The sequence below is a fragment of the Triturus cristatus genome, chromosome 1_2, assembly GCF_964204655.1.
Source record: "Triturus cristatus chromosome 1_2, aTriCri1.1, whole genome shotgun sequence".
NCBI classification, from domain to species: Eukaryota; Metazoa; Chordata; class Amphibia; order Caudata; family Salamandridae; genus Triturus; species Triturus cristatus.
This window is the reverse complement of record NC_140580.1, coordinates 378,838,364-378,863,014: the sequence shown is the minus strand read 5'-3', so window position 1 is coordinate 378,863,014 and position 24,651 is coordinate 378,838,364. Positions and strand designations below refer to the sequence as shown.

The window sequence follows — 24,651 nt, the reverse complement described above, 5'->3', positions numbered from 1 at the left end:
AAAAGGACCTCGAGCTGAGCCAGAAAGCTAAGCCGCTGACTTGAGGTTTCAGTGGCTCGCCCACCGCCAACTTTCAGTCACAAGAACGTTTCTCCTCTTCCGAAATGGCTCAGAAAACGCATTCATTCTGAGAAACTCCCCAAGCAGCTGCGCTGGAATGTGGCAGAAGGGGAGGGGCGGAGGGGAGTTATGGTTCCAGCCCCCTGCTACATATGCAGATGAGGCGACCAATCAGCGGAGGGTAGGGAGGCTTTGGGAATGAAGGCAGATAGCGGATCTGCAGGCTCCAAGAGAAGGGGGGCTGGGGGGAGGCAGCGGCCCCAGAAGAGTTTCGTAGCAGAACTTTGCAGCTATGTCTGTCCTGAGCCAATTCAGTTTGTGCGCTCCCAGAGCTCCGTGACATCGCGGGGGGAGGCCCAAAGACACCGAAAGAGGGGAGTCTGGGGGCTTTAGAGCGGACGAACGGGTGCCGCAACAAGGGGGGCAAGCTGAAGCGGACAGAGGGTCCAGGGGGTGGGAAGGGGGTTCGATTGTGGCCAGCCTGATTGTGCGTCAAGATGAGCCTGCTGTCAGCCATAGACAGCAGCGCCTCCGTGTACCAGCCTGCCCAGCTCCTGAACTGGGTCTACCTGTCCCTGCAGGACTCCCACCAGCAGCAGCACCAACAGCAGCAACAGCAGGGAAGCGCCTTCGACGCCTTCAGGCCCTCCCCGGGCTCCCCCCAGCACCAGGAGCTGGGCAGTTACAGCAGCAGCAAGAGTAGCCAAGACCTGGGCTCGTCACTCAGCTCCAGCTACCTCAGCAGCTTCCTGCAGCTCCAGAGGAGTGAGGTGGGTCTCCAAATCTCCCCTGCCTCCCCCCACCCCCTTCCCTTCTGTGCCCCTTTAATGCCTGCTGTCAGTTCCCTACTGCGTGCGTCCCGTTCCCCTGTTCTGTCCAGGTCCTTGCGCGCTGCCTTCTGTTTAACGTCGTCCTGTGGTTTCTCCTGTCTCTCTTGCCTATCTCTTCCTTGGTTGGCCCTTTTTTTCTGCTCTCTTGCCCCCCTCCCCCTTTTCCGGCTTTTCCATATCAGCGTGTGTCCGAAATGATTCTTTCCAAACTTATTGCTGCCTACAAACCACTCCTGACAGGGGCTGTGGCGCAAGGCTCTCACACACTGTCATGTGTGAGTGTGTGTGTCGTGGAGGGTCAGGGTGCTTGGGTGTCGCAGCGAACTGTTTTTGTCTTTCTCTCTGACTTTGGTGGGGGTAGCGCAGGCGTGTCCTGGGAAACTTTCGGACTGTCAGCGAGCGCTGCGCCGCCATGATGTCTGAGACAGGGGTTTGGTGGTATTTGGTGTGCATTTCTGAGTGGAGGGGGTGAAGCGTTGCTGTGATACTTTCCGCAGACTGCTGCCCAAGGAGAGGGCAGGCGGCAGGGGTTGTCGCTGCCCTGCCTGAGATTTACCAGCCGTGGGACTGATTCGGACTCCGCCTGTTTTGGAGATTAGACATCGCTCGACCTCTGCAGTGACAGCAGCGTTTGTACTCTGCCTGTACTTTCCTGTGAAATATACCGCATCCCTGCTGACAGTCTCTGGGGACTGCCGCTTTAAAAGTGCAGACGCCCTGCTGAGAAGTGCTGGCACTCTGTGTCTGCCCGGCCCGGTGCCGGAGTCCAGGAGCGTCCTTCTTGGAAGCGCGGCAGCTTGCCGTGTGGTGCTGCTGGTTTCCTTAAAAGTACAGCGCAGCAGCTGAGAAGGGCGCTGAAGTCTACGTGAAAAAAAAATGAATTGTCAGAGATGGAGGCCTGGTGTTTCTTGGCTGCAAAAGGCGCCGCGAGGGGTTTAACTCGATCCCAGGAGCTCTTTCCATCGACGCTCCACGGACCCGCTCTTCTAACCCCCCCCCCCCCCCCCCCCCGCCTGACTTCAGCTCTGAAGAAAGACTTTAATAACAGCAGTTATGCATTATGGAAGTCCTTTCTAAGAATGAAAACCTGTCTCTAGGGGAATTACGCTCGTTCCTTGGTTCTCCACAGCCAGATGACCTCTCAAACATTGTGTCGCACCTTGTGTGACAGGGGCCTTTCCACAGCACAGCTACATCAGCTAAACTGATTGAAACTCTTACACTTGGCAGCCCCCCAGCTGGGAATTTTCCCTTGAATGAACCACCTAAAATGTTTCAAATTTGTACTCTGTGTTTGTACTACAACTTGGTAACTTATCTGCTTAAAAACAGAAAGGAGAAACATTCACATTTCAAAGCGATACAAACGCGTGGATAATGTCCTTGAGTGCTGAATTTGGGTGGAGGCAGAGATGTGGCGCAGAATTTGTCTGCAGGGACAGTGTCGCAGTATAATGCTGTCCCTCTCCACCCCCAAAGTGTGAAAACAAGCAGAGGGGCCTTAAGTGCTCTATTTGCAGAGTCCCCGGCCTGTGAAACTTATCAGGGGAAGCTGACGAGTAAGAAAACACTTTCTCGAGATAGCCATGTGCATCCTGACATTGGGGGTATCAGTTTAGTGTGACTAGAAGCCCTCTGCCGCATGCTGTGACTCTGATCACGTGCCATGCAGAAGGCGCTGCTCCTTCCAGCCAGGGTCTCCCCCTCAGAGGGGGAAGGGGGGGGGGGGGGGGGTAGGATACTGTCAGAATAGGAACAAGCATTGGCATAGCCAATAGGTCTCGCTTTTGGGACCTTATAAGTATTTAGTTATGCAGCACAATATCCTTTGTGCAACAACAGTAACTGTTGCATGGCTAAACACATGTAAGGTCCCAAAGGCGAGACCTATTGGCTATGCCAATGCTTGTTGGACTTACCATTAAAAGGAGGAGATCAGTTATTTTAAGTTATCACGCCCAAAGAAGTACCGGTTTCTTTTGATGCATACCTTTTCCCCTACAACAACCTCCTATGTGACTCTTAGTCAGATACTGATTGAAAGGCATCCCAGTTCTCTTAAAATAAATGTCTTTAAGTTTCCAAATAGCCATTTGTAATCGTCAAATTCTCACAGAAGGAGCTCAGCTGATTTGAGCATCTTTCCCTATGTTGTAAGACACTACAGCACCAGCTTTTTATTTTAATTCACTCCTTCATAGGCTCGCAAATAATTAACGCAGGCTGCTGCTGCTGCGGATTCATTCATGCACGCTCAATCACTGCCAGATTTGTATCTGCATGTGTGGGGGCTTCAAGGATATCGTCCATATCGGCAGTGCTGACACAATTATACACTACGGGGAAGCACTGCCGATATGGACAACATCCTTGACACCGTAATTAGGGACCAGTGACGGCTCACAGTCCTGAGCCCTGGTGGTACTGCTTCCGCAGCACCAATGAGGTGCGCCTTGTCCTTAGAAACGGGAGCATAAGGACTCTGAAAAAAACAAGCATTGTCAAGGTCATTAGATCTTGCCTACGTGAGATCTTTTGGCTTCGTGAATTTTTTTTGTCCTGTTGTACAGTAGCTAGGCTGCTGTGCAGCATAGTTGAAAGTTTTTTTTAAAAAAAGCACTAGGATGGGCCAGTATTGACCTTTTCATCGCACTTAATCATGCTGCGCAGCAGCCGCTGTACTGGACAGCATGATACCAAAGGAGATGGTGGACGGAGCGTTTGAGCAAATCAAACACTCACCCCCAGTCAAATGATCTGGGTTTAATCCATCATCATTCTTTAGCTCACTCCACCACCCCAGTTCAGACATGGCCATATGCAAATCAGTCTGACCCTGTGCCTCATGGGAACAGTCCAGCCCGAACTGCCAAGCCATGTCTTCCCTGGACCGGAAACAAGCATCCTGGGACCGGTTTCGGGTTCATAACCCTCCTCAGCCAGGCTATCTTGAATCCAGTGGCAAAGTGAGCAAGGGACCTACGTCTGGGCATACCCTGCCAACTTAGGGCAAACAAAGCGATACCAAAGGGGATGATGGACGGAGCGTTTGAGCAAATCAAACACTCACCCCCAGTCAAATGATCTGGGTTTAGTCCATCATCATTCTTTAGCTCACTCCACCACCCCCAGTTCAGACATGGCCATATGCAAATCAGTCTGACCCTGTGCCTCATGGGAATAGTCCAGCTGTACTGTACAGCATGGCAAAACATTGACAAAGCCGTATAGCTCTGTTATTTGGCTTTGTCGATATTTTTTAAGCCATGTTGTACAGCAGCACGACTAATGTGCAACGTGGTTGAAAGTAAACATGGAAAAAAGGCACCATGATGTGGCCATCGCTGAGCAGGTCACAGCACTTTATGTACTTGTATCCTTGCTTCATAGAATATGTGCTGCTGTACAACATGGCTAACAAGTCTGAAATTAACTTTGTTTCAAATTGTTATTTCCGTTATTATAAATTTTACAGAGAGACAGCTACGTGGGTGGTGTTCGTCTTTTAAGTACTTGACTCGTAGGAAATCATTACCAATGTTTCTTTCTTAAGTAATAAACTCACGGAAAGACACAAGAGGGCGCGGTTTTATGTCACATGAAATACTGTCCTAAGAATGAACAGATAAACCAGATGTAGAGTATTTGATCAAATAGAGTAAATCAAAGAGAGAATATGTAGAAACAACTGATAAATAAATGTTGAAAAACAGAAGATACAAAGGTGACACACGAAAGAAGTGCCAGGAATATAGCAGTATGATGTAAAAAATGTCAGAGAGTTATAAAATAATGGTAAAAACACAAGGTATACAGAGTTCTCTTGCCAGATTACTCGGGTGATGAGCATGATTACATAAAAAATAACTGCACAGACATAACATTAGAACAAGACGGTAAAAGTGAAAGCAGGGGTGCACGCGCGACGGCAAACACGCGAATGGTGCGCGTGCAGCAGCGGAAAAAGTGAAAGCTCCAGATGGCGCCTCAGGCGCTGAAATCTGCCGGCTGCGCGCGTGCACGCTCGTGTGAACGCAAGTGCTAGGCCGTGTGGCAGCACTTTGAAAACCCGTACACTAAATGTCTCTGCCAGACCGGCCATGCGCTGGATCAGGCGAGACCCTTAAACAAATTTCCCTCTTTTACTTGTGAGATTCCCTCTTTCATCTTGTGGCATTCTATTAGACAACTCGTGGTCCCACGTTACATTTTTTACCTGGTCCTGCAAAAACCGCATGCCTGAAGACCACCTGTAACAATTTCTCTTCTGAAATCCTTTTCTCTCAGCTTTAGCGACGTCCTTTGCCCTTCAGTAAGTGTGGTCTGCTTTTCCAAAACCAAGGGGCATATTTACAATGAAATGTCGGAGCGCGGAGCTGAGTCAAATTTGGCAGCGTTGCGTTCCGACATTTTTAAAATGCAGGGATGTGCCATATTCACAAGAATACGTCGCACCCCTGTGTTTTCCCTAGTGCCAGCACAAAAAAAGCTGCCTAGCGCCAGCGCAGACACCCTGCCGCCATGTTGCAAGGGTACCTGCGCTGCATTATCCTGCACATAAACAATCAATAATGGCGATTTGCGCCTTCTAGAGCAAAAAACGGTATTCCATGGCGTTAGATTCTGGAGCTGCCTCAGCCTTGTAAATCAGGGGCAGTTTCAAAAAGCAATGGGTGTTGCGGTGGAACGCCCACAGCAACACCCATTGCACGCTCCTCTGCCACAGAGGACTGAAGCGGAGAGGGGCATATATACAAGGTGGCATTAAGCCACTCAAAGTGGCTTAGCGCCACCTTGTAAATATGGAAAATGGCTCTGCGCCACAGGAGCGTAAAAAAAATCGTCAGTCCAGTGGCGGTGAGGGCTTGTAAATATGCACCCAAGTGCGGTGCCTTCTTACCATTGATGCACTGAAGCCCCCCCACACACACACACCTTAGTGGAAGCCTCCATTCAATACTTGCAGCCTCCCTACACCCCCTTCCCCCAAAGTCTTAAAACCCTAGCCCAGACAACGCTATTTTATTTATTTAGTTATTTTTTGCATTTCTCTTCCTAGCGCCAACCAGGCCCAAATAGGCATTGAGTTGCTGAACAGCAGATGCAAATAGTAGGCCATATATATATATATTCACACACAAAAACAATTAGAATATGGTAGCAAAAAACAGAGTTTACTGTTTGAACCTCGAAGGCAAGGTAATTACCAGGGAAACTAAAATCAAGTGACATTATACAATTTTATAAGCATTGGTGCTGGACTATCGAAGAGAGCGCAGCATCACGAGGGGAGGTGGCACAGGTGAGCACTAACTAGGTTGTGGCAGTGAAAGCAGTGAGACTGCATGCATACATGCCAATAGGCCCGATTCAGGCGGGAGACTACCGATTTTTCAAGCCAAAAATGGCTTTATTTTAGCTGTTTCCCGCCTGAAATTGCATTTTCTAAAATAGAAGTCAATGGGGAATTTTCATTCTCCCGGTTTTTTATTTTAAATCTCCCACGTCCCTGCTCTAAAATGTTGGCATGTATGCTGCATGTGTTAAAGGTGTAGTGCCTTTTGCTGATGGTGTGTAGGAGCAGCGTCGTACAGTGCTAGCTACCGGGAAATAAAGTAACCCCCCCCTAGGTGAATAGTGAAGACTAAGCTGAGCGGATACAAGCAGTCAAGAGGACCATACTACGAATGGAGCACTTCTGAGCAATGAAGACATCCACAGTTGCAGGCAAAGGGTCATGGAAAAGGAAGAAAGTTGTAGGAAGTCGCTGGAAGAAGTAGCCATGAGTGAGACGATAGTCGCAGAATGAAGAGGGTAAGCCAGGCCTGGTACAGAAAGCATGCAGTGATGCCGCCTGTGGGTTGGGGCTAGACGGCAGCTAAGCCATCAGTAAGCGAGGGGCATAGCTGCAGGCCCAGGCCTTCGGTGGAAGTGGTGTATGTGGTGAGTGCAAGGGCAAAGGGAAGTGGGGCAAAGCTGGCAATTGACCCAAAAGCCTTGGAAACAGTATTCGAAGTAGAGTGTGGTGAGAAGGAAGTAAACAAAGGAGGTGTGGGATGCCAGCAGTTAAACTGTTCTCCATGAGTGCATTATCCTGCACATAAACAATCAATAATGGCGATTTGCGCCTGCAGCACACATGGAAAGAGCAAAAAACGGTATTCCAAGGCGTTCGATTCTGGAGCTGCAGAGTGCAGTGAAGCAGACCATGGAGTCACTAGTGAAGAGATAAGCGATACTCATAGCTGAAAGAGTGAGGCAGAGGGGAGACTATGTTGATGTTATGAAAAAAGGGCCCTGAATTGTTCTCGGAAAATGGTGTGGAGATGTATCAGAGGAGGCAGCAGAGAGACAGGCAGAAGTTCATTGCGGACCAGTCCATAGTCGTCCTTCTTGAGGTTTCTTGAATGTGGGTGCAATGGTTTAATATTAAGGCCCTCATTTCCAGCAGGCCTGTAACCCTGATTTGGGATTATACATTGTGTACAAATTGTTTAGTTTGGGTTTTTTGTTTGCATGATTTTCGGCAGGTCTAACTACACTCAAGCATGCAAAGAGCGGGAATTTGGGTTTTGTTCAGCCTTGGAGCGGAAGAAAACCTGCACTCTTAGCGCAATACCCCGCATTGCGAAGTCCAAAAGTCATAAAGTTTCAGTAATTCTACATCTGCTAATTACCACATTACCGCATAGCATATTGTGGATTGGCAATTACTGAACCAAAGTTACAGCAGTGTTCAGCAGTAATGAGCGTCTAAGTCTTCGGAGTACGATGTTTCTTGGCGAGCCCAATCTTGAGCCCTCTACAGAACGCGACAAGGAAAGGGGTGTGTCGCGGGGGGAGCAAGTTCCATATGTTTTGACACTGCCAAAACAGGATTGGGTCAAGGTTTGTTGCTTCTTGAGTTCAGGGATCGCTTGGTGTAGGTTTCTTTTGCTGCGGTGAGTCCTGGGGCTTTACAAAGCAGTGAGTCAGTCAGCCAGGCGTTGGGCGAGCTTAAGTGGGGGTCAGTGGTGATTAGTCAGACCAGATAGAAAATGTCGCATTCTTCTCGAACCAATGCACTGAGATGAGGGCTGCAATGGTGATATCAGAATGAGGGGTTCTTGGAAATGGGAGTGCTGCTCAAGGGTGCCAAACGCGTCTTTGTATGGCCTATAAGGGCTTTGCCCAATTCAGCCTACAAATTAAGCAGTTCTAAACAACTGAGTGCAGGCCAGAGACTGTGATTCAATATTTTATATTCCTCAGTGGAGCTGGATTTGAATGCCCATTTGTGTGATTTTGATTCCAAGCACAAGAACTAATGATTTTTTGAAAGTGACTAGGTTTGGAGAGAGTAGTAGGTCATTAAGAGAAGGCATCCACTTGTAAATGGGTAAGTTAGATGTGGATGACGAAAGAGTAGGAATTTTGTCTTTTGCAGCCTCTTGCAGGTAATGGTCCAGCCAGCTCTTTAGTTTACCTAGGCGATGTGTGAGCTGTCACCTTGAGGCAAACCTGCGTATCCTCCGCTTATTGGTGGATGTCAATGTGTGTATCTCTTATTTGCTCACATTGACGCTCAATGGCTATGTTGACGAATTGTGGTTATAGTATTATGTTTACATTTTGCACACGGTCCTGGAGGAATCATGCCGACCATTGAAGAAGGGTTCCATCTATGCCAATCCATGATTTCATGATGTGTACAAGAGTTGTTGGGCCCTGTGCATTGGGTGTCACCGATTGGTGCAGATGTTCAGTTGGCCCCAGTGGCGCCTTAACGCATGGGTAAGCTGGGCAGTTGCCCAGGGTCCTCACAAGCATAGGGGCTCCATGCAGCATTTTTATTCCTGTGAGTGGTTGTGTAGGCAGGGCCCAGCGTGCTGCTTTGCCCGGGGGTCTATAATGCTGTTAAGACGGCCCTGGTTAGCCCACCTCCACTTCACGAAGAATTATGAAAGCATCACCAACAGTTCAGTGCTGGCTCTTTTTTTGGGGTACTCTGTACTACCTTCAAAATATGAGACAATCCCCCTCGCAAAAGCGTAAATGACTTGGAGCCAACATTCTCTAGTCCCCTTTCTTTAGTCTGGGAACAGCCTTGTTCCCCTGTGGAGACGTTCTACCTAAACATAGGAGAGGTCTCTGTGTGCCCAGACCATGTACAGATCATCTTCCCCTGCCTTTATTGACCACCTTCTCCTCCTGTTTCTAGATAACACCTTCCCTTTCTCTTTGTAGAGAACTCTCCCATCCACATGCACGTGTAGGCCCCCATGCACAGCTTGGAGATGGCCTTCTCCCACAGGTTGATGCCTCCTCCCTTCAGAACTTCTGATAACCCCGCCTCCCCTCCATCAGATACCTTAACATGTGGATCTCCGCAGGTGAAACGTGACACAGAAGGAAATCCCTCTGTGGACTTTGCTATCTGGCTAAGAGGGAACATTATTGAAGTATTGTATAGTTTATCAAATGACAGCACGGGCTGCATTATTATTTGGCTTCGTCATATAAACAGGGGCAAAAAGTAAAGTAAAAAGAAATCCCCTGATAATAACTTGCATCTGAATATGTGCAGATCAGAGTTCCCTGAGTATTCTTGATGTTGCTTGCTCTGTTATTTTTTTTTACTGTACGTAAAGCAGTTTTGGTTTGAGGGGGCGATTATTTCTCCTATCCGGTAAATACTGGCTATTATACTGCACTCAAGGTTGGGCTAGTGGCCTCAGAAGAAGCCTGTGGGACACTGGCCAGCTGTTGAATGCAGGCTCCTGGTAAAGGGTCTATTCCACTCAACAGGTCTTTGTGCATTGAATGGCCCACAGAACCGAATCATCCATGCAGCTTTTTCCCTCAAATTAACCTATGTCACTTTTTTCCCAACTTTTAGAATTGAACGTTTTTTTAAATTTAATCAATTTATCGTTCTTTACTTTTTTCTGCATCTGAGTGGGTTAGTTGCGTGTGTGTGTGTTTTGATGATTTCAAGACAAGTGCTAGATTGAAAAGAAAAACCAAATGAAGCCAGGAAACTAGGCCAGAAACGATATATGTGGTGGTAAACAGATAGCATGGGAAGATGTGGGTTGGAGGAAAGGTTTGCAAAAATTGGAGCAACCTTTGGAGTAGGAGCATCCAGTGATGTTCATCAGAACTTAGAGGTCTGTGACAGGAAAAGGAGGGGAAGTCTGCAAAGACAGAGCTGGAGACTGGGCAGGACTCCTGGTGCTGCAGCTGGCAGGCCATATCTGCTAACAGTGTGTGTGTGTCAGCGTAAAATAAGTTTACCCGATGACTCCATGTCATCATGGTTGCAATGTTCCAGTCCAAGGATTCACCGTAACATTGTATTGGGTTTGTTTAGTCACACTGGTGTCATTAAGAATAATCAGAAGTACAACCCTGACCAACAGCTGCCGGAATTCATGAAGTTGTTGAAAGGCTATAACTAGACCTACGCGTAGGTTCATGTCTGGTAACTTTAGTGTAAAATGGATTCACCAATTTTTATTTCTCAGCCACAAGCCAACACTGACCAGGGTGCATCTTGTGGAAGGAGTTTGTAGCACGTGTGTTAATATATTCAAGTATAAATGAACCTTAAATCGAACTTGGATATATTGTTTCGCAACACCATGCGAATGATGCAAACTGTATCTTATTAATAACATTACGTTTGTGGCACAGAAGGTGTCTCGCTTCAGTGTGCAGTTGTGTTCGCCCGTTAGTCCTCGTTTTTTTGTTTTTTTTACCAAAACACAAAGAATGGTGAAAATTTTACACGTCAATGTGTAATTTAAAATGCAAATACTACAAGTCAGAGCATGCTTGGTACTGTTGACTGAAAATCCAGAATGCGAAAAGTCACCAGCGTGATATAGGGCCACTTGATATATATGCTCTAAAATCAATCCTGGCTCATGTCTGATAGTATTTATTTTGGACTTTTAAATATTGCACATGGTTAGCTCTGTTGTTTCCTAGCTGCTTACACAATTGAGATTGCCTTCTGCTGTGGGCATTAATTGTTGATAACGGCCGCTTTCAAGGTCACCAGCGTGACTTAAGACCCCTTGATACAGTTGCTGTGAAATAGCTCTTTCTGGTTCACATTGTGTAGGTAATCAGTGTACTGGCGTCCAATCCTCCAATCTCACACCCCACACATGCACATACTGTCCCCACTTCCTGGCACTCATCTCAGGAAGGTTTGGAATGCAGGCGAGCATCAGTAGGTAATGTCCACATTCTAGGCCTGTTGCTAATAAATAATCATACCCAACTTTAAGTATTTGCATCCACCTAAGAAGAATGAAAGGCCGGATTCGAACCTGTGAGCAGGAAATGTATAGGTAGGTCTCGGCTGCAGCCACTGAGCCTTTTTACCAGCTTCCTGTTTGCTGAACACAACCACACTACTAGCCTCTTACATTGCACTCTGTGAAAACATGCTCATGCATTGGCTGCCTACTGCGCATGACCAATGGCACCAGATTATTATTTATTTATTTATTTATTTTAGAGTTTTATAAAGCGCTAGCTAGACATCTTAGTTAGACTTTTTTTGTCAACAGTGCTATGAATTCAGAAGACTGTGGCTTCTCCTTGTTTGTTTACAAACAAGCATGGGATTTCAAGTTTCCTCGATCAAGCGCGATTTTCTTAAAGGGCCACCGTAGATCTCAAAAGCACGGCTGACACCTCAACAACATTCCAGAATCCTCTTTGTTAGAAATGCAGGACTGGGCAAAGAGAACCGAGTTTCATTTCTCTACAAAGGGTGGCACATTTAAGGCATTGTGGGCTGAAGGCATGAGGCATGGCATGGGGTCACTGAGCAGCTGTGCCGCCTAGACAGGTTCAAATAGAAATCCAAGGTCAACCCGCGTTATGGATCCTCCTGTGAACGCAAACTTGAAATTGAATTGTTGTTTTAACGGGTGTGGCGGCACCCGCTTTTTAGTCTCCATTGTTCCAAGTGGGGGGCCTCATATTACCCACTGCCCTCCACAGTTCTGGTATGGAGTCCTATCCGATACAAGCATTGCCTTTTTTGTATCTGGCGTAAATTAGAATTGTTTTTTTAATTTTTGTATTTGTGTGTTTCTGAATGGAACATGGCAGGCTAAACTTGAACTATGACTGATATGTGTCTGTGCAGCAATTTTAACTGTGACATCATGAGTTCCAAAATAGTAACCAAGGGTGAAAACAGAGGCGGTCAAGTTTTGTCGTGATCTGCATTGGTAGAACTTCACTTAGGGTGTTTCAAGCTCCTTTGTGCAAGTTTGTATCCAGGTGCTTCTGAAACTAAGGAATGTGTATCATGTTCTGCTATAGTGGTTGTTCAATGGCTGATTCTTTGTGATTTCATGGAGGCAAATCAATGGCTTTGTGCAATTGGTTATGGAAGCAACTTCAGTTAATCTGGTGCTGTGTCTTCACCTTGTGGTGTTATTTGTTGTGTTTCACCTTGTGGTGTTATTTGTTGTGTTTTCTTTCACATACTTGAGTGTTTTGTGGCAATTCCCTATTTGTATTTAGGCTGGGTTTCTATGGCTTGGCAAGGCTGACATGCCCCTCCGATGCCGAACCCAGGGTTGCTTTTTCGAGTTGGCCAGACTCATCATTTTCTGTGGTATTTTAATTTGTTGATGGTGTGTTTGTACATCTTTTCCATCCTCGTTGGGCTGGGCTTACTGTTTGTTTTGTGCTCGGTGCCAGCTGGCCAGTAGCAGCGCGTCTCGGCCTTACGGTGGTGTATATAAGGCTTGGAGTGCTTAGATGCACTGTTGCTAGTTCAGAGTCCTAGGTTCCCCAAGCCTTAAGGGTTAATGAGCTATTGTTTCAAAATCCATATGCTATAAAAGGAAGGTTGTTTGATGGCCCCTGTGCACAGTGCATGGTTTGGTCTGTCTCCTGCATTTTGAATGGGTTTTCATTAGGTCTGGGGTTTGACTGCACAACTGTCCAACAGACATATTGCTAACAATATACATAGAGTGGGCTTTGGGCGCACCGCTTTCAACCACTGGTTTTCTCTTACCTTACGCTTTCAGCCATTGGTGCAAGACTTTCTCAAACACATCTTTGTTCAGCAAATTGGAGTATTAATCTTTCACGAACTGCTATTGGCTGCTTTGATGTATCCTTCCTCTTCCACTAAAGTGTTTCCTTTGAACTTCATGAGGGATTACTATACAAATAGAATCCTTTCTGTCCACTCCTCGTGGCTCAATCTTGAGTGTTTTTCTTTAATGTGCGAATGCTACATGCATTATCACATTAAAGCCAGAGCTACTGGCTTTGCTAATGCTTGTTATGTTCCTTTAGTGACAAGTTAGTTCTTATGACGGGGATGAACAATGGAAGAGACGCTTGTGACAGAGACTCCAATCCCCTTTCTATGCTGGATTGATTTGAGCAGTATAGAATATTCCACTAAAAAAAAAAAAACCAAAAACACCTCATCATTGACATGTCCCCAACACCCTCCACCCCTCGCTGACCCATGTCAGGAAGGCATGCATTGGTAGTCGTTTCCTCACATATCTCGAATCCAAACTCTGGTACTTCCTTCCGGTGTCCCTGAAATCCACTTCCTGTCCTACTACCTTCAGGGAGAATCTCAAAACATGTCTTTTTCAGTTGTTTCGCGCATCCTATTCACTCCACTATATGGTTTCCACTCTCTTATTTCACTTTGGACACCAGCTGGTGTTTGTCACGTTTTGCAAACTCCTTAAGACAACATAACAAAATAACTGCTAGAAACTCCACTCAGCAGAGGACTTTTGTCTGCAGGCCTGTGTTCTAACTCGAACTAGGGAATAATGTATATGTGGCAGGCATGACACACTGGATTATTTACAGAATCTTGTAGCTTCAGACTTTCCCTTTCTGCTGCTACTTTCTTCAGCCCTTCTACAAAAGTTGTCAATCCTTGTATATTCCAAACATAAAGTGAGCTCAGAAGGAGTTTCCATACAACGATTACTGTATCGTCACAAGCAGTGTCGCTGCACTATTGTACAATCTGTATTCCCACAGTCCACAGTTGACTCAACAAGCATTGTGAAAGCCAAAAGCTCTGGTTTATACCTAAAGCACCTCTTCCATGTTGGTTACTGTGTGCTGTATTGTGGATGGGTGGATGCAATAATAATCCAATGGGAGGATGGAGGGATGCTCCCAGCTTGCACTTGGTCACTCGTCCTTGCACCCATGCATCCATTTCTCCAGCCACTGAGTCGTTCTTGCATTCACTGACTCTTCCATCTACAATACTACAGACTTATTCAACAGTCTATGAAGAAGCCCGTTCACCAAAAGGCCAGACCTACTGGCCTTGGCAATCCATGACTAGTTAGAGAAGTGAGGTAGCGGAGAAAGTGCGGCAATGCTTCGGATGGAAACTTTTCTCCAATCTAGCTCAAAATGGGTGCTTTTAAAGCACCTTTCTTCACCAGTCACACACTAGTGCTGCTCATATGCATTATTTTATCATGTTTCTGCCTTGACGGAATTAAGTCACCGCCAAGTTGACTTAATTTTTTTAATTGGGCAAAACAGAGAATCTGAATTCGGAAACTTAAGGCCAGTTGCATCTGTTTGTTGTGCAATAGTTATAGTGCTACATCACACAAAATGAAGACGATGTGCAGCGACTGATTAGTAAATGACCTGCAATAGCCTACACAAAAGTAATTTTGCTCTACAGCCTGGAAAGAATTAGCAAATATTTTAACTCAAAAGGTATGCTGTGCCGCGTCTCTAGAACAAGATTAGATTTGAGGACTATGTGATGTGTGTGTGGTGTTTTTTATTTTATTTTTGTTTGGTTACTGCCTCGAAGGCGTCTTTCCGGTACACTTTCGGCGTTCCCGTTGCTCTTCCTGAATGAAGTCACTGTGTGCTGTCGAGATTTGAAGAGCAGTTCTAGCAAGGAAAAGTTGGCATTCTGCGCGTCCGTAGCACGAGGATGTGACTGGCATGCTAACCTCGAGAGCCACAGAGCTCCCTCACAAGCCAACCAAGATGGCTGCCCCCAGACGGCTTCCTCCACAATGGCCCTTTCAGATAAGCAGCTGTTTGAGGTATACAGCTGTTTGTGGCCCAAAGGCCCATTGTGCGTTTAAGGAAGCAAAGGTTGAGATATCTGCTGTACGCCAATGGAGCAGGAAAGGTTCGGGTTGTCAAGTGTTGCAAACTGAACTGATAAAATCCAGATTATACGCATTTACCCCCGCTTTAAAGCATTTTCAAGACCAACATAGCACACAAAATAAAAGCTGCTCATTTTTTGATATGTAACACGTAAATCTTCACTGACATTTAGGTATTTTGGTGACACGATGATAGCGCACATGGCCCATAGGCTGAGTGGTTTTCAGATGCACTCAGAAGCCTAAGGTGTCTTTGTTGGCCATTATACACGGTACCCATTTTGAATTTTTTTCTATTTCATATAAAATGACTAGATGTAATATTTTCTGAATCTATAATTTGCAGAGTTATTTTATTAAGCAAAATAATGGGAATATAATTCACTTGTAAGACACAAACCACCGTTTCTTTGTTTTAACACTGTTTTTAAAAGGTCACACATGTAGCTTGTGGTTGTAAGGCATCTATACATGTATTTGAAGAGTGTAGTTGGTCCCTGGGTTTTTTCACACCAGCTCCCCTTTGTCAAATGTAGACTTTTTGAAATTCTGTACATTTGTTGCCCCCACCTTCATCAGTACATTTGCTGCTCAGAGAAGATGTTGCAAATTCATGAAGGATTACTTCTCTTCCTGGGCATTTTCATTAGTAATGTCTTTATTTTAATTCAGTTCTCTCCCAATCAAGGGTGAGTTTCTTTCTAGCAGAGCCCACCCCATGCTCTTCCTGGTTTGCATCACTACTGGTGACTCTTCCTGGGCATTTTCACTATTAATGTATTTATTTTAATTCAGTTCTCTCCCAGTCAAGGGTGAGTTTGTTTCTAGCAGAGCCCACCCCACGCTCTCCCTGGTTTGCATCACTACTGGTGACTCGGATGGCACTCTGCAAATGTGACCTAAAGGTGAGTCACAGGTGGCAGCTGCCAATCCCTGTGAATGGCCTTGACTAGGCTTATCTTTCACCCATCCATGGCCTGTCTCCACCCACACGCCTAGTTTCCGTGCAAATCAGAAATCTTTATGCTCCTTGAGGCCCTATACCTCCACAGCACTATGGGAAATGGGTTGTACCGCCGGCACCCCCTCTCCTGCGCTTCACTTCCTCCATCCCAAGGGTATTTGGCCACCTCATGGAGTTGTGTGTGAGTTGTAGTTGTGGAGCTCTGTATGTGGCAATAGGGAGGACAACGAGAGAAGGCCAAGAGCAAGAAGTGAACAATTGATTATCACCTGCCAGTGTTATAGGCTTGGATGTTGTAGGACAGTGGGTTTTTGATGCAGTAGTCCCCCCCCCCCCCACACTTTTTGCCTGGTGTTTGATGCACATTTGACTGAAGTGCACTGGGTTCCTGCTAACCAGGTCCCCAGTGCCAGGGTCCTTTTGGCTCACTGGTCAATTGATCCCCAGTTGACCAGGCCTTTAGCACCACTGTCAGGCCCTAGTAAGTGGTACCCCTAGCACGTAGGGAATGGGTACTAAACAGGGTCCCTAAGAGCTGCAGCAAATATTGTGCCATCACAAGGGACCCAGCACCAAACCCATGCAGACTGCCACTGCAGGCTGTATGACAAGCTGCTCTAGAAAGTGAAAACACGACATGGCACACGGTGTGTGCCATGTCCTCTAACACTGCATGTAATATGTGTTATTCACCCCTACAGCAGGCCTTACAGCTCTAAGACAGGGTGCTTTACATTGTCTATGAAGACATATCTGCATGAGCAGATATGCCCCTGTGCTGGACAGTTCAATTACTGACAGTACAAGTGACCAGGGAAGCTATCTTACGGTATGTCCTCGGCACTGGTCAAAACGAGTTTCCCAGCTACATAATGGCTTCACTGAAACCTATGGTGTGTGGTAGAAAACGCCTGTATTAATAAATCCACACTGATTCCAGTGATGGATTTATTGATACATGCACTCAGAGGATACCTTAGATGTACCCCCGAAAACCTACCAACCTCTAGTTTGTTGGCTGGCTGGTCCTGCCCAGCCTGCCACCGCAGACATGTTTGTCACCCTCTGGAGGAGAGAGCTCATGCTCTCTGAGGTCGGAAATGAAGCCTGCTCTGACAGGAAGTGTTGTCACCTCCTCCAAGCAGGAGGGCTAGTATTCTGCATCTCAAAGAAGGAGGCTTCAAATGCTTTCACCGCTTGTGATATGCAACCCTGGATTCCCTCAGACTGGGGAAATGCCAACCCCTGCCCAGGGCCCATTTGGCACCAAGACAGGTGGGAAAATTAGCTAGTCAGGAGGCGTGTTTACCCTCAGGCTAGTACCACCCCTAAAGTGGACTACCTGAAGTGAACACAACCAGGGAAATCTTGATTTTTGGTGGCATTGGGTCCTCTGTGTCAGGGTTATGCCCACTTCCCATAGGGAGTGGTCTCATAGAGGGTGTAGTCACCCTAAAGGTAGGTAGCCCTTTGACTGCTCCCTGAAACTCCCTGTAACACCCCTAAATACAGTATTTAGGTAGCACCCCTGATGCCAGGACTTCATATTCGGTGGACCAAAAGAAGAAGCGGACTGAAGTTTGCTGACCCGAGATCCGAGGAGCACGACTGACTTGGTGCCAAACCTGCCAGCCTGACTGCTGCACCTGACCCTCATGGAAAAACTGACTTATCCTGCCACTGGGCAAATGCCAAGAAACCTAGATGGCTTCCAGTACTTCCAAAATCGCCAAATAACTCCCCTGGAGTAGATGAGCTACTTCCCCGCAGCTGCCGGGACTAAAAGAAGCAAGGACCAGTTCACTGACCTGCCATTTACCTGGACTACCAATGCTGCAGCTGTCTAGAAAAAGGTAGCCTTGCTACCACAGGTCAGACCCATCCTCACTTCAAGTGTGGGGACTCTGGAATCGACCGGAGCTGCACAGTACCAATACCTGGGTAACAGACCTCTTGCAGCAGCCAAGGCTTGTTGTGTCCAGTCTGGACTCCAACGCTGAGGAAAACTGACCTGCATGTGGAGGGACTTCATGGACAGTGACACCACATGATGAATGGCCCCTCTTGAGCAGAAACAAAGACAAAGAGAGAGCCTCTGACCGCCGATACCTCAACGCACCTCGGCACTGGCACCCCCTCAGCCTGAGACCAAGGGAGGGGATGGTGCCAACAGGGTCCTGAGACCCTGTAAGGCTGAACACCTCTTTGGATTTGCCTAGACTGGACTTCCAGTCATCGCCTGTAGACTCTTTCTGCAGGCCTCCTCCAATCGTGAGTGACTCCAGCACGCATCTCGTTGCCAAAAGACACCATTGCCCCCGAGCTCCACAGCCCAAAGAGAAGTGGGGCAACAGTGTCCCTATGTGACCATGCATCTCAAGATTTGAGCCATCCTGTGGGTTTTCCCGGACTAGCCTCACCTGTTCCTGCTCGCTGCCTCTGTCTAACCAGACCGATCTCCATTGAATTGATTGGGGCACCCGACGCTGTAACACTCCTCTGCACCTGGACGCCCCAGACTGTCTGGAGGTGACCGGTTGGTGTGGCCTTGGACCTTGCCCATACTCGCCTAAGTCGCATAGAAGGGTCCCGTAAGCCGCTGTCAAGTGCCCAACTGCAGTATACGTTCTTCCCCCATAGGATAACTACAGCTCCAGAAATTGCACTGTCAACATTTGAAGCACATACAAATTAATAACTCAGGTTTGCCTGGACTCTTTACACAGCGTACCGCATTTTGGTCCACTATATAAAGAGCCATCTTCCTACAAATGTCATTTACGGGTAGCTAGAGTTCAAGGCAGCAAGAGGAATGGAATATAAACCAAGCTTTTGGGCTTGGTTTACTTTCTGTCGTTACCACACTGTGCCCTTTTCACTAACCATTCAGCAGCAGCTAGCAGGCTTCTAAAAGGCTATGTGTGGGACAAGAGGTTACCAGCGTGCAGTCATCGAGGGTTAAAACGTGTGTGATGTCACTTACTCTACTGCTGGCATTTTGGTGAATGGACCTCCATGTGCCAAGGGAGTATGGAATTCGGGGGGCGGGGGTGGGGGGTTGGGAATGGGGGAAGCTGTCAAGTGCTTATCCATGATTTATGGGGTGTTGCCTGAAGAGTCGCATCTTTGCCAATGTGCATTAGCATTACATTACATTAATAGTTATACCTGCCCAATCCACAGCAATTTCATTTTTAGATGTTCTTTGGGTATTTTTATTATTATTTTAAAAGGTCAGGGTGTCATTCATTGCCTAAAAACGCTGCAACTCTTCAGACCCACATCCAAAAAACGTGTTATATACCGGAAAACATGCTTCATTTTCTTTCTAAGCCATAACAACTGTAATCGGTACCTTTCGTTTAGGCCAACATTTGGCAAAGGATGAGATGGATATTTAAAATAAAATAGTGGGAAATTTAATTTCATCATTAACTAGATTTGGAATGGAACAACATTTAATTGGGAGACCACTAAAATAAAGACGTGTGTCTAAAAATGGCGAGATTCTAGTTCAAATTGGGAATTCCGACATGTGTGATTATTATTTTCGAATTCACCGGGTTCCTTGCTGACCTGTGACACCTCTTGTAGTGAAAATGTGTGTTCCTTTGGGGTTTCAAGCTCTATGCCATGACTTAACATGGCAGATACTAAATTGTGCATGTGCTATCTGCCACCAGAATGGATTCTCCCAGTGAAGTTGATACGTGAGCCCAATCAGCTGTCGGAGGGTGTGCCTGAACAACTTTCCACTACATGTGGATGCTTGTGCAATCACAGTTCTTAAAATTAGCTCTTGTATGCCATATAGGGCAAACTCAGGTTGGCTTATTCATGGCCAGATTCACAAGGCGAAGCAGCTATGGCAGAGGGGCTTATGGGAAATGAAGAAATGGACTAACAATTCTTTCTGTGAAAGGCTTCTATGACTATGCCAGAGTCAGTCAGTTTTTAATTCTACTCCGGCCAATAGCCTTAAAGCCTTCTGCGATGGCTAAAACTGGTAACAACGACTTAGGTAGTAGGATCATTGGTTAATAAAGCTCATTGCTATCTATTGTAGCCTCAAGAATTTGTATACTTTTCTGATGAGATGCTCCAAAGTTGTAGCCTAATCCTAGACTTTTTAAAAAACCTTTGAGGCTGACCGGTTCTGTGACAGAGATATATTTTTTTCTCTCTCTCACTCTTGGGGATTCATGCCATGAATTTACCTTGGTAGAGACCAGTCCTACTTCATTTGCCAAACCTTTGCACACTTAGGTTTGAGAAGAGGGAACTGGCCTTACCCTATTATTTCGGTTACTCAGCACTTCTCCCTTGAAGCAAAACTGAAGCTGAGCAGCCATCAAGTGAAGCGGCCAGGCCATTGAGGAGAGGATATAGCCTTTCGGCTAGAGCGGTCGACCTCGGAGCTGGGGAACTGGGTTCGAGTCTCGGCAACGATGCCCAACATCCTGTGATTCTGGGCAGATCACTTAATCTTCTCATGCCTAACAAATAAAAATGAATGTGTTCATCTCTAACGAAACTGGTGCTCATGTAAAGCGCTCTGATACCCCATGTCTTGGGTCTAGTTTGCGATATAAAAAAAAAGAAAAAATTGAGTCCAGCCCATTTATCACCTGGCTATGGTAAGCCAGATGAAGCACCAATATTCCTGCCGTTGAGCATCTGTCCGTCCCTAGAACCATGGTTAAGAGCAATCTTAAAAATTTACAAGGGATGGCTCTCGATGAGGTGACCGCAGCAGTAATCAAGCTGATGATGGAAACTGAGCCTGAAGTATTGCCTTGTTGGGGCAGCCAGTAAAATGTTTTATCTTATTTTTTGTGTGTAACTTCTTACACCAATTCCAAGTGCTGTTGACAACAAATGTTATTATTACACAATGTAATGGGCTTTAATTAACAACCTCCAGAGTCCTATTTTCTTCTCCTTGCTGTAGCCATGTTTGCAAGCCTCATATCTCTTAGGAAAGTTTTCCATCCACTATGGGCCAGCTGGACTAGCTTTTGCATTTAGGCTATCTGTTAATCATTCACAATCACTGAAAGTCATGCCTCTTCATGGACAAAGTTCTTGAAAACGCCATCGTCCATTTTGATGATTGCCAATCTTGCATCTAGCCTCCCCATGCATACGTGCACCTTTCTGGTCTTCCCCTTTTCGGCGTTCACCGTCACCATTACTGGCATCCAGAAGACTCTTCACACATTTTCAGTTCCAGCATCAAATGCGCTAAAAGTGGCACCATCGCATGGCAGGATGATGGGGGGGAAAGGGGGAGGCGGACATTTAGCAGTACCCAAGGAGAAAAGCAACAAACTAATTCACTACCATATCCGCAGCAATCTTGGCAGGCACTGCTTTTGCTGCAGCAGGAGAACACAAATGCACTTGATTGGTAGATAGACACAAGGAAATCACTTTTGAGACTTGGTTACCTTAGAGCTTCTTCATATTGCTCTTGTCCTGCATTTGCAGTGTCTATCATTCTGAATTTTAATTTTGTTTTTTTGACCTTAACTCTTTGTGCACTATATTCATTGATGCCTTAGCTAAACTTGCTGAGTTGTTGTTCGTTGGTCTGTACTGTTTGGTAAACTGAACTGTTTGCAAGCTACTTTGAACCACCATTGGTTGTTAGAGGCTCTTCTCCATTGCACTGGAGAAAAAGTCAATTCAAACAGCCAGTCCTGCTACACCACCCACTTCTCTGTTCCCTTAGTGTTCCTTTGAGACTTCTTCCCTGCTTTGATGATAATATAACCCTTTTACTACTTGGCCACAGGAAGGGTGTCCAATATAACCTGGAAGGAGTTAAAGGGCCTTACTAGTCACATCCTCCACATACATATCAAATTTAAAGTAAAGGTGATTAGTATGCATTTGGTATGCTCGATCAGTACCTACATAGTATATTGACATCTAGTCAAGGTCTTGATTAGTTTCTGGATTGTGTCATCTGTATATAACTTAAGAACACGCTTCAGGAATGAATATCCCTACAGGGTATACAAGAAGGCAGACATACTTTGACAGAAAGTTAGCACCTCTTGGTGAAACTTTTAGCCAGGCATACAAACATTTTTAAGCAATATCCTGTTTAACGCTATGAACCAATCCAATTGGCATTTTACTATTATGTAGTCTGAGGCCACATTTTTAGTTATATCTCGCTTTTGGGGTGAAATATCAGATGGTTGTTCTTAATCTGTATTCCTGACTTCTCTTTGGAGTCTGCCTATGGTATATTTTAGAATAGTTTTCATCGGTTCTCCATTCCACAGAACCAGCACCTGGGTTTTTGCTTGGATCTTGTCCATGGGAGTCAACTCTGTTTTCCTTGCCTCTGAGGTATGGATCTGTAAGTCAATGTGCTGTGAGGCTTAGGAAAAATTCTGATGTAGGTAAATAAGGGGAAAACATCAGTTGACAAGCACATCTGTCATTTACGTTTTTCTGGTGGGGAAAAAGTCTTCAAACAAATGGATCCCCATGGAGGAGATACTCTAGTGGAAATATATATGTGAGAAAAGTTAGCTCTTCGTTAAAAAAGGGGTACATTTTGTTTTTAAATTCCCATTCTCTCAATAATATTCTATAACCTCTGCTTTCTCGTTCTTCACTATTCTGAAATAGAGAAAGGGACGGGCATTCTGCCAGCCTTCTTGTTCTGTTATTTGCCTGTCCAGGAGACTTTAAAGCAGCAGGAAAGGGTATTTACATTCAGGAATATTGTTCTATTTTTGCCAACGGAACTTCAGATTTACCGCACCTTTACCTACATTAGACTCGATTCATCTTTGAGGGCCTGGCCATCAGCAGACTCACAGTTAAAACCATTATAAATCCAGTCCCAGCAAATCTGGGCTCTTTTGCCGCTGTGTATGACAGTCAGTTATGGTGGTAATGGTAGTCAAAGTAGCTTTTTTGAAGTAATAGTAGTCAAAATAACAGTTACGCTATAGATGGGCATACGGAAAAATCTTATTTGGTTTCCTTTAAAAAAAACTTTTATACTAAAAACAAGTCTGATCACATTGTATTTCAATTTGCTTCGACCAAAACACTGAATAGGAAGATTCATAATGTGAAGTTACGAGAAGAAATGTATGAAGATTACAAGGCCCAAAATCCATCAAGTATGAAAAGAGAACAACAGAACCAGACCGTCCCAATTTTCCAAGTCTCTGGAATGAGTTGGCTCCCCATCTGAGATTCTTCCTCTTATATTAAAGATTTTATGATACAACAAAAAAGAATCTTCACCATATTCCACCTGCCCACTGACTGACTTACCCACACCATTTTGCACTTCTGTTGTAGTCTTCAAATAACCCACCCCACATGATTGCCTCCCCTGAGCTATGCAAGCCAAACAGGATCTGTGACCTAAAACTATGCAATATACAATAAGTTGTGAGTGGGGCTTGACAAAGCAATTAAGTGGCCTTTCCTAAGTCACCAAGTTAGCAATTGTAATTTTGAGAGTGTTTTTAGAAAGTAACAATGGGAGCTTTATGAAGTTATGTTTTGATGTTAACTGTGGTCTGAGGGATACCATGAAGTTACTGCAGGGAATTCTGTAAATTTACTGCAGAAACATTAAAGGGGGCTTTCAATAGATGTGTAATATTTACGTTATTTCAGAAAGCCCTTAAATTCTAATCTCTTCGGCATTGTTTATTTCCTTGTTAAGCCCAGTGAGAAATGTTATGCACAGTGTCATTACTGCATTAGTCATGAGTTCTGAATATTAACGGTGACACTGTATCTATTTTCTTTGATATTATCCCTGATTATATGCCCCTTTCTGGCTGAAGGGTGTTTGGCAAACATCATGGAAGTTTGTATAGAAGCAAATTTCTGAGGATAACCACAAACTTTACAAAGTGTTACATTCAGATTCTTTGTATATAGGCGTATCTTTTGCGGTTATCCTGAAAATCTGGTTTGGATCCAGCCCTCTTGAATATCCACCACACCACCCGAGCTAAAACTCTTCTCCTCTCCAGTGCATCAGAGGGTTACTTAGTTCTCCATGTAGAGTACTTGTTTGGGAGGTCTAACTTGGGGATTTCAGAACTTTGCTTCTTTGTTCCCTGAGCTGATGATATCATCAGCTGTGATGCCTCCAAAAAGTACTTTTTGGGCAACATTCAGCCTTGCACTATAGTGGAAATTCAACCTAGATGTGTCTAGAATGGACTTTGTGTTTAGGTGCAGCCTCCAGTACAATTTCTGAGACAAATACATTAATCCTGGCCCCGTAAAAGAAATTGTTGTCCAGAGATTTTTGATTTTGTGTTTTTGGATCATTAGAGAAGTCATTTAGCTTGGGTAGACATTGCTGATCCAGGCCAAATTTTTCTCAATGACAATTTAAAAACGGCAGATGTGTTGAGGTGATGATGTAATATTTCAGGAACCATGAAACCTATATACTTCATGTTGGTGTCAAAACATAGGTTTTGGGGGTCAAGTAGTCTTATAGAGACAGAAATTAACTCCTGAGAGCAACCCTTCTGCCATTTTCCAAAATCGTGGCTATAATAGAGTAAGAAGAGACCTATATAGAAATTAAACAAATAGTAATGGTTTTTAATCCTTTTATGTTTACACCAAACAATGTTTA

General features: G+C 45.4%; 1 protein-coding gene across 1 annotated transcript in view; it reads left to right on the top strand.

Moving 5' to 3' along the window:
- Positions 1 to 335: 335 nt before the first annotated feature.
- The window catches only part of ZCCHC24 (zinc finger CCHC-type containing 24), a 210,292-nt gene continuing 185,976 nt past the window's right edge, over positions 336 to 24,651 (top strand). Inside the window, exon 1 of the mRNA XM_085604963.1 lies at positions 336 to 830. Coding sequence (XP_085461089.1) covers positions 558 to 830 — 273 coding nt within the window. The 5' untranslated portion in view covers positions 336 to 557. The remainder of the gene's footprint in view (positions 831 to 24,651) is intronic.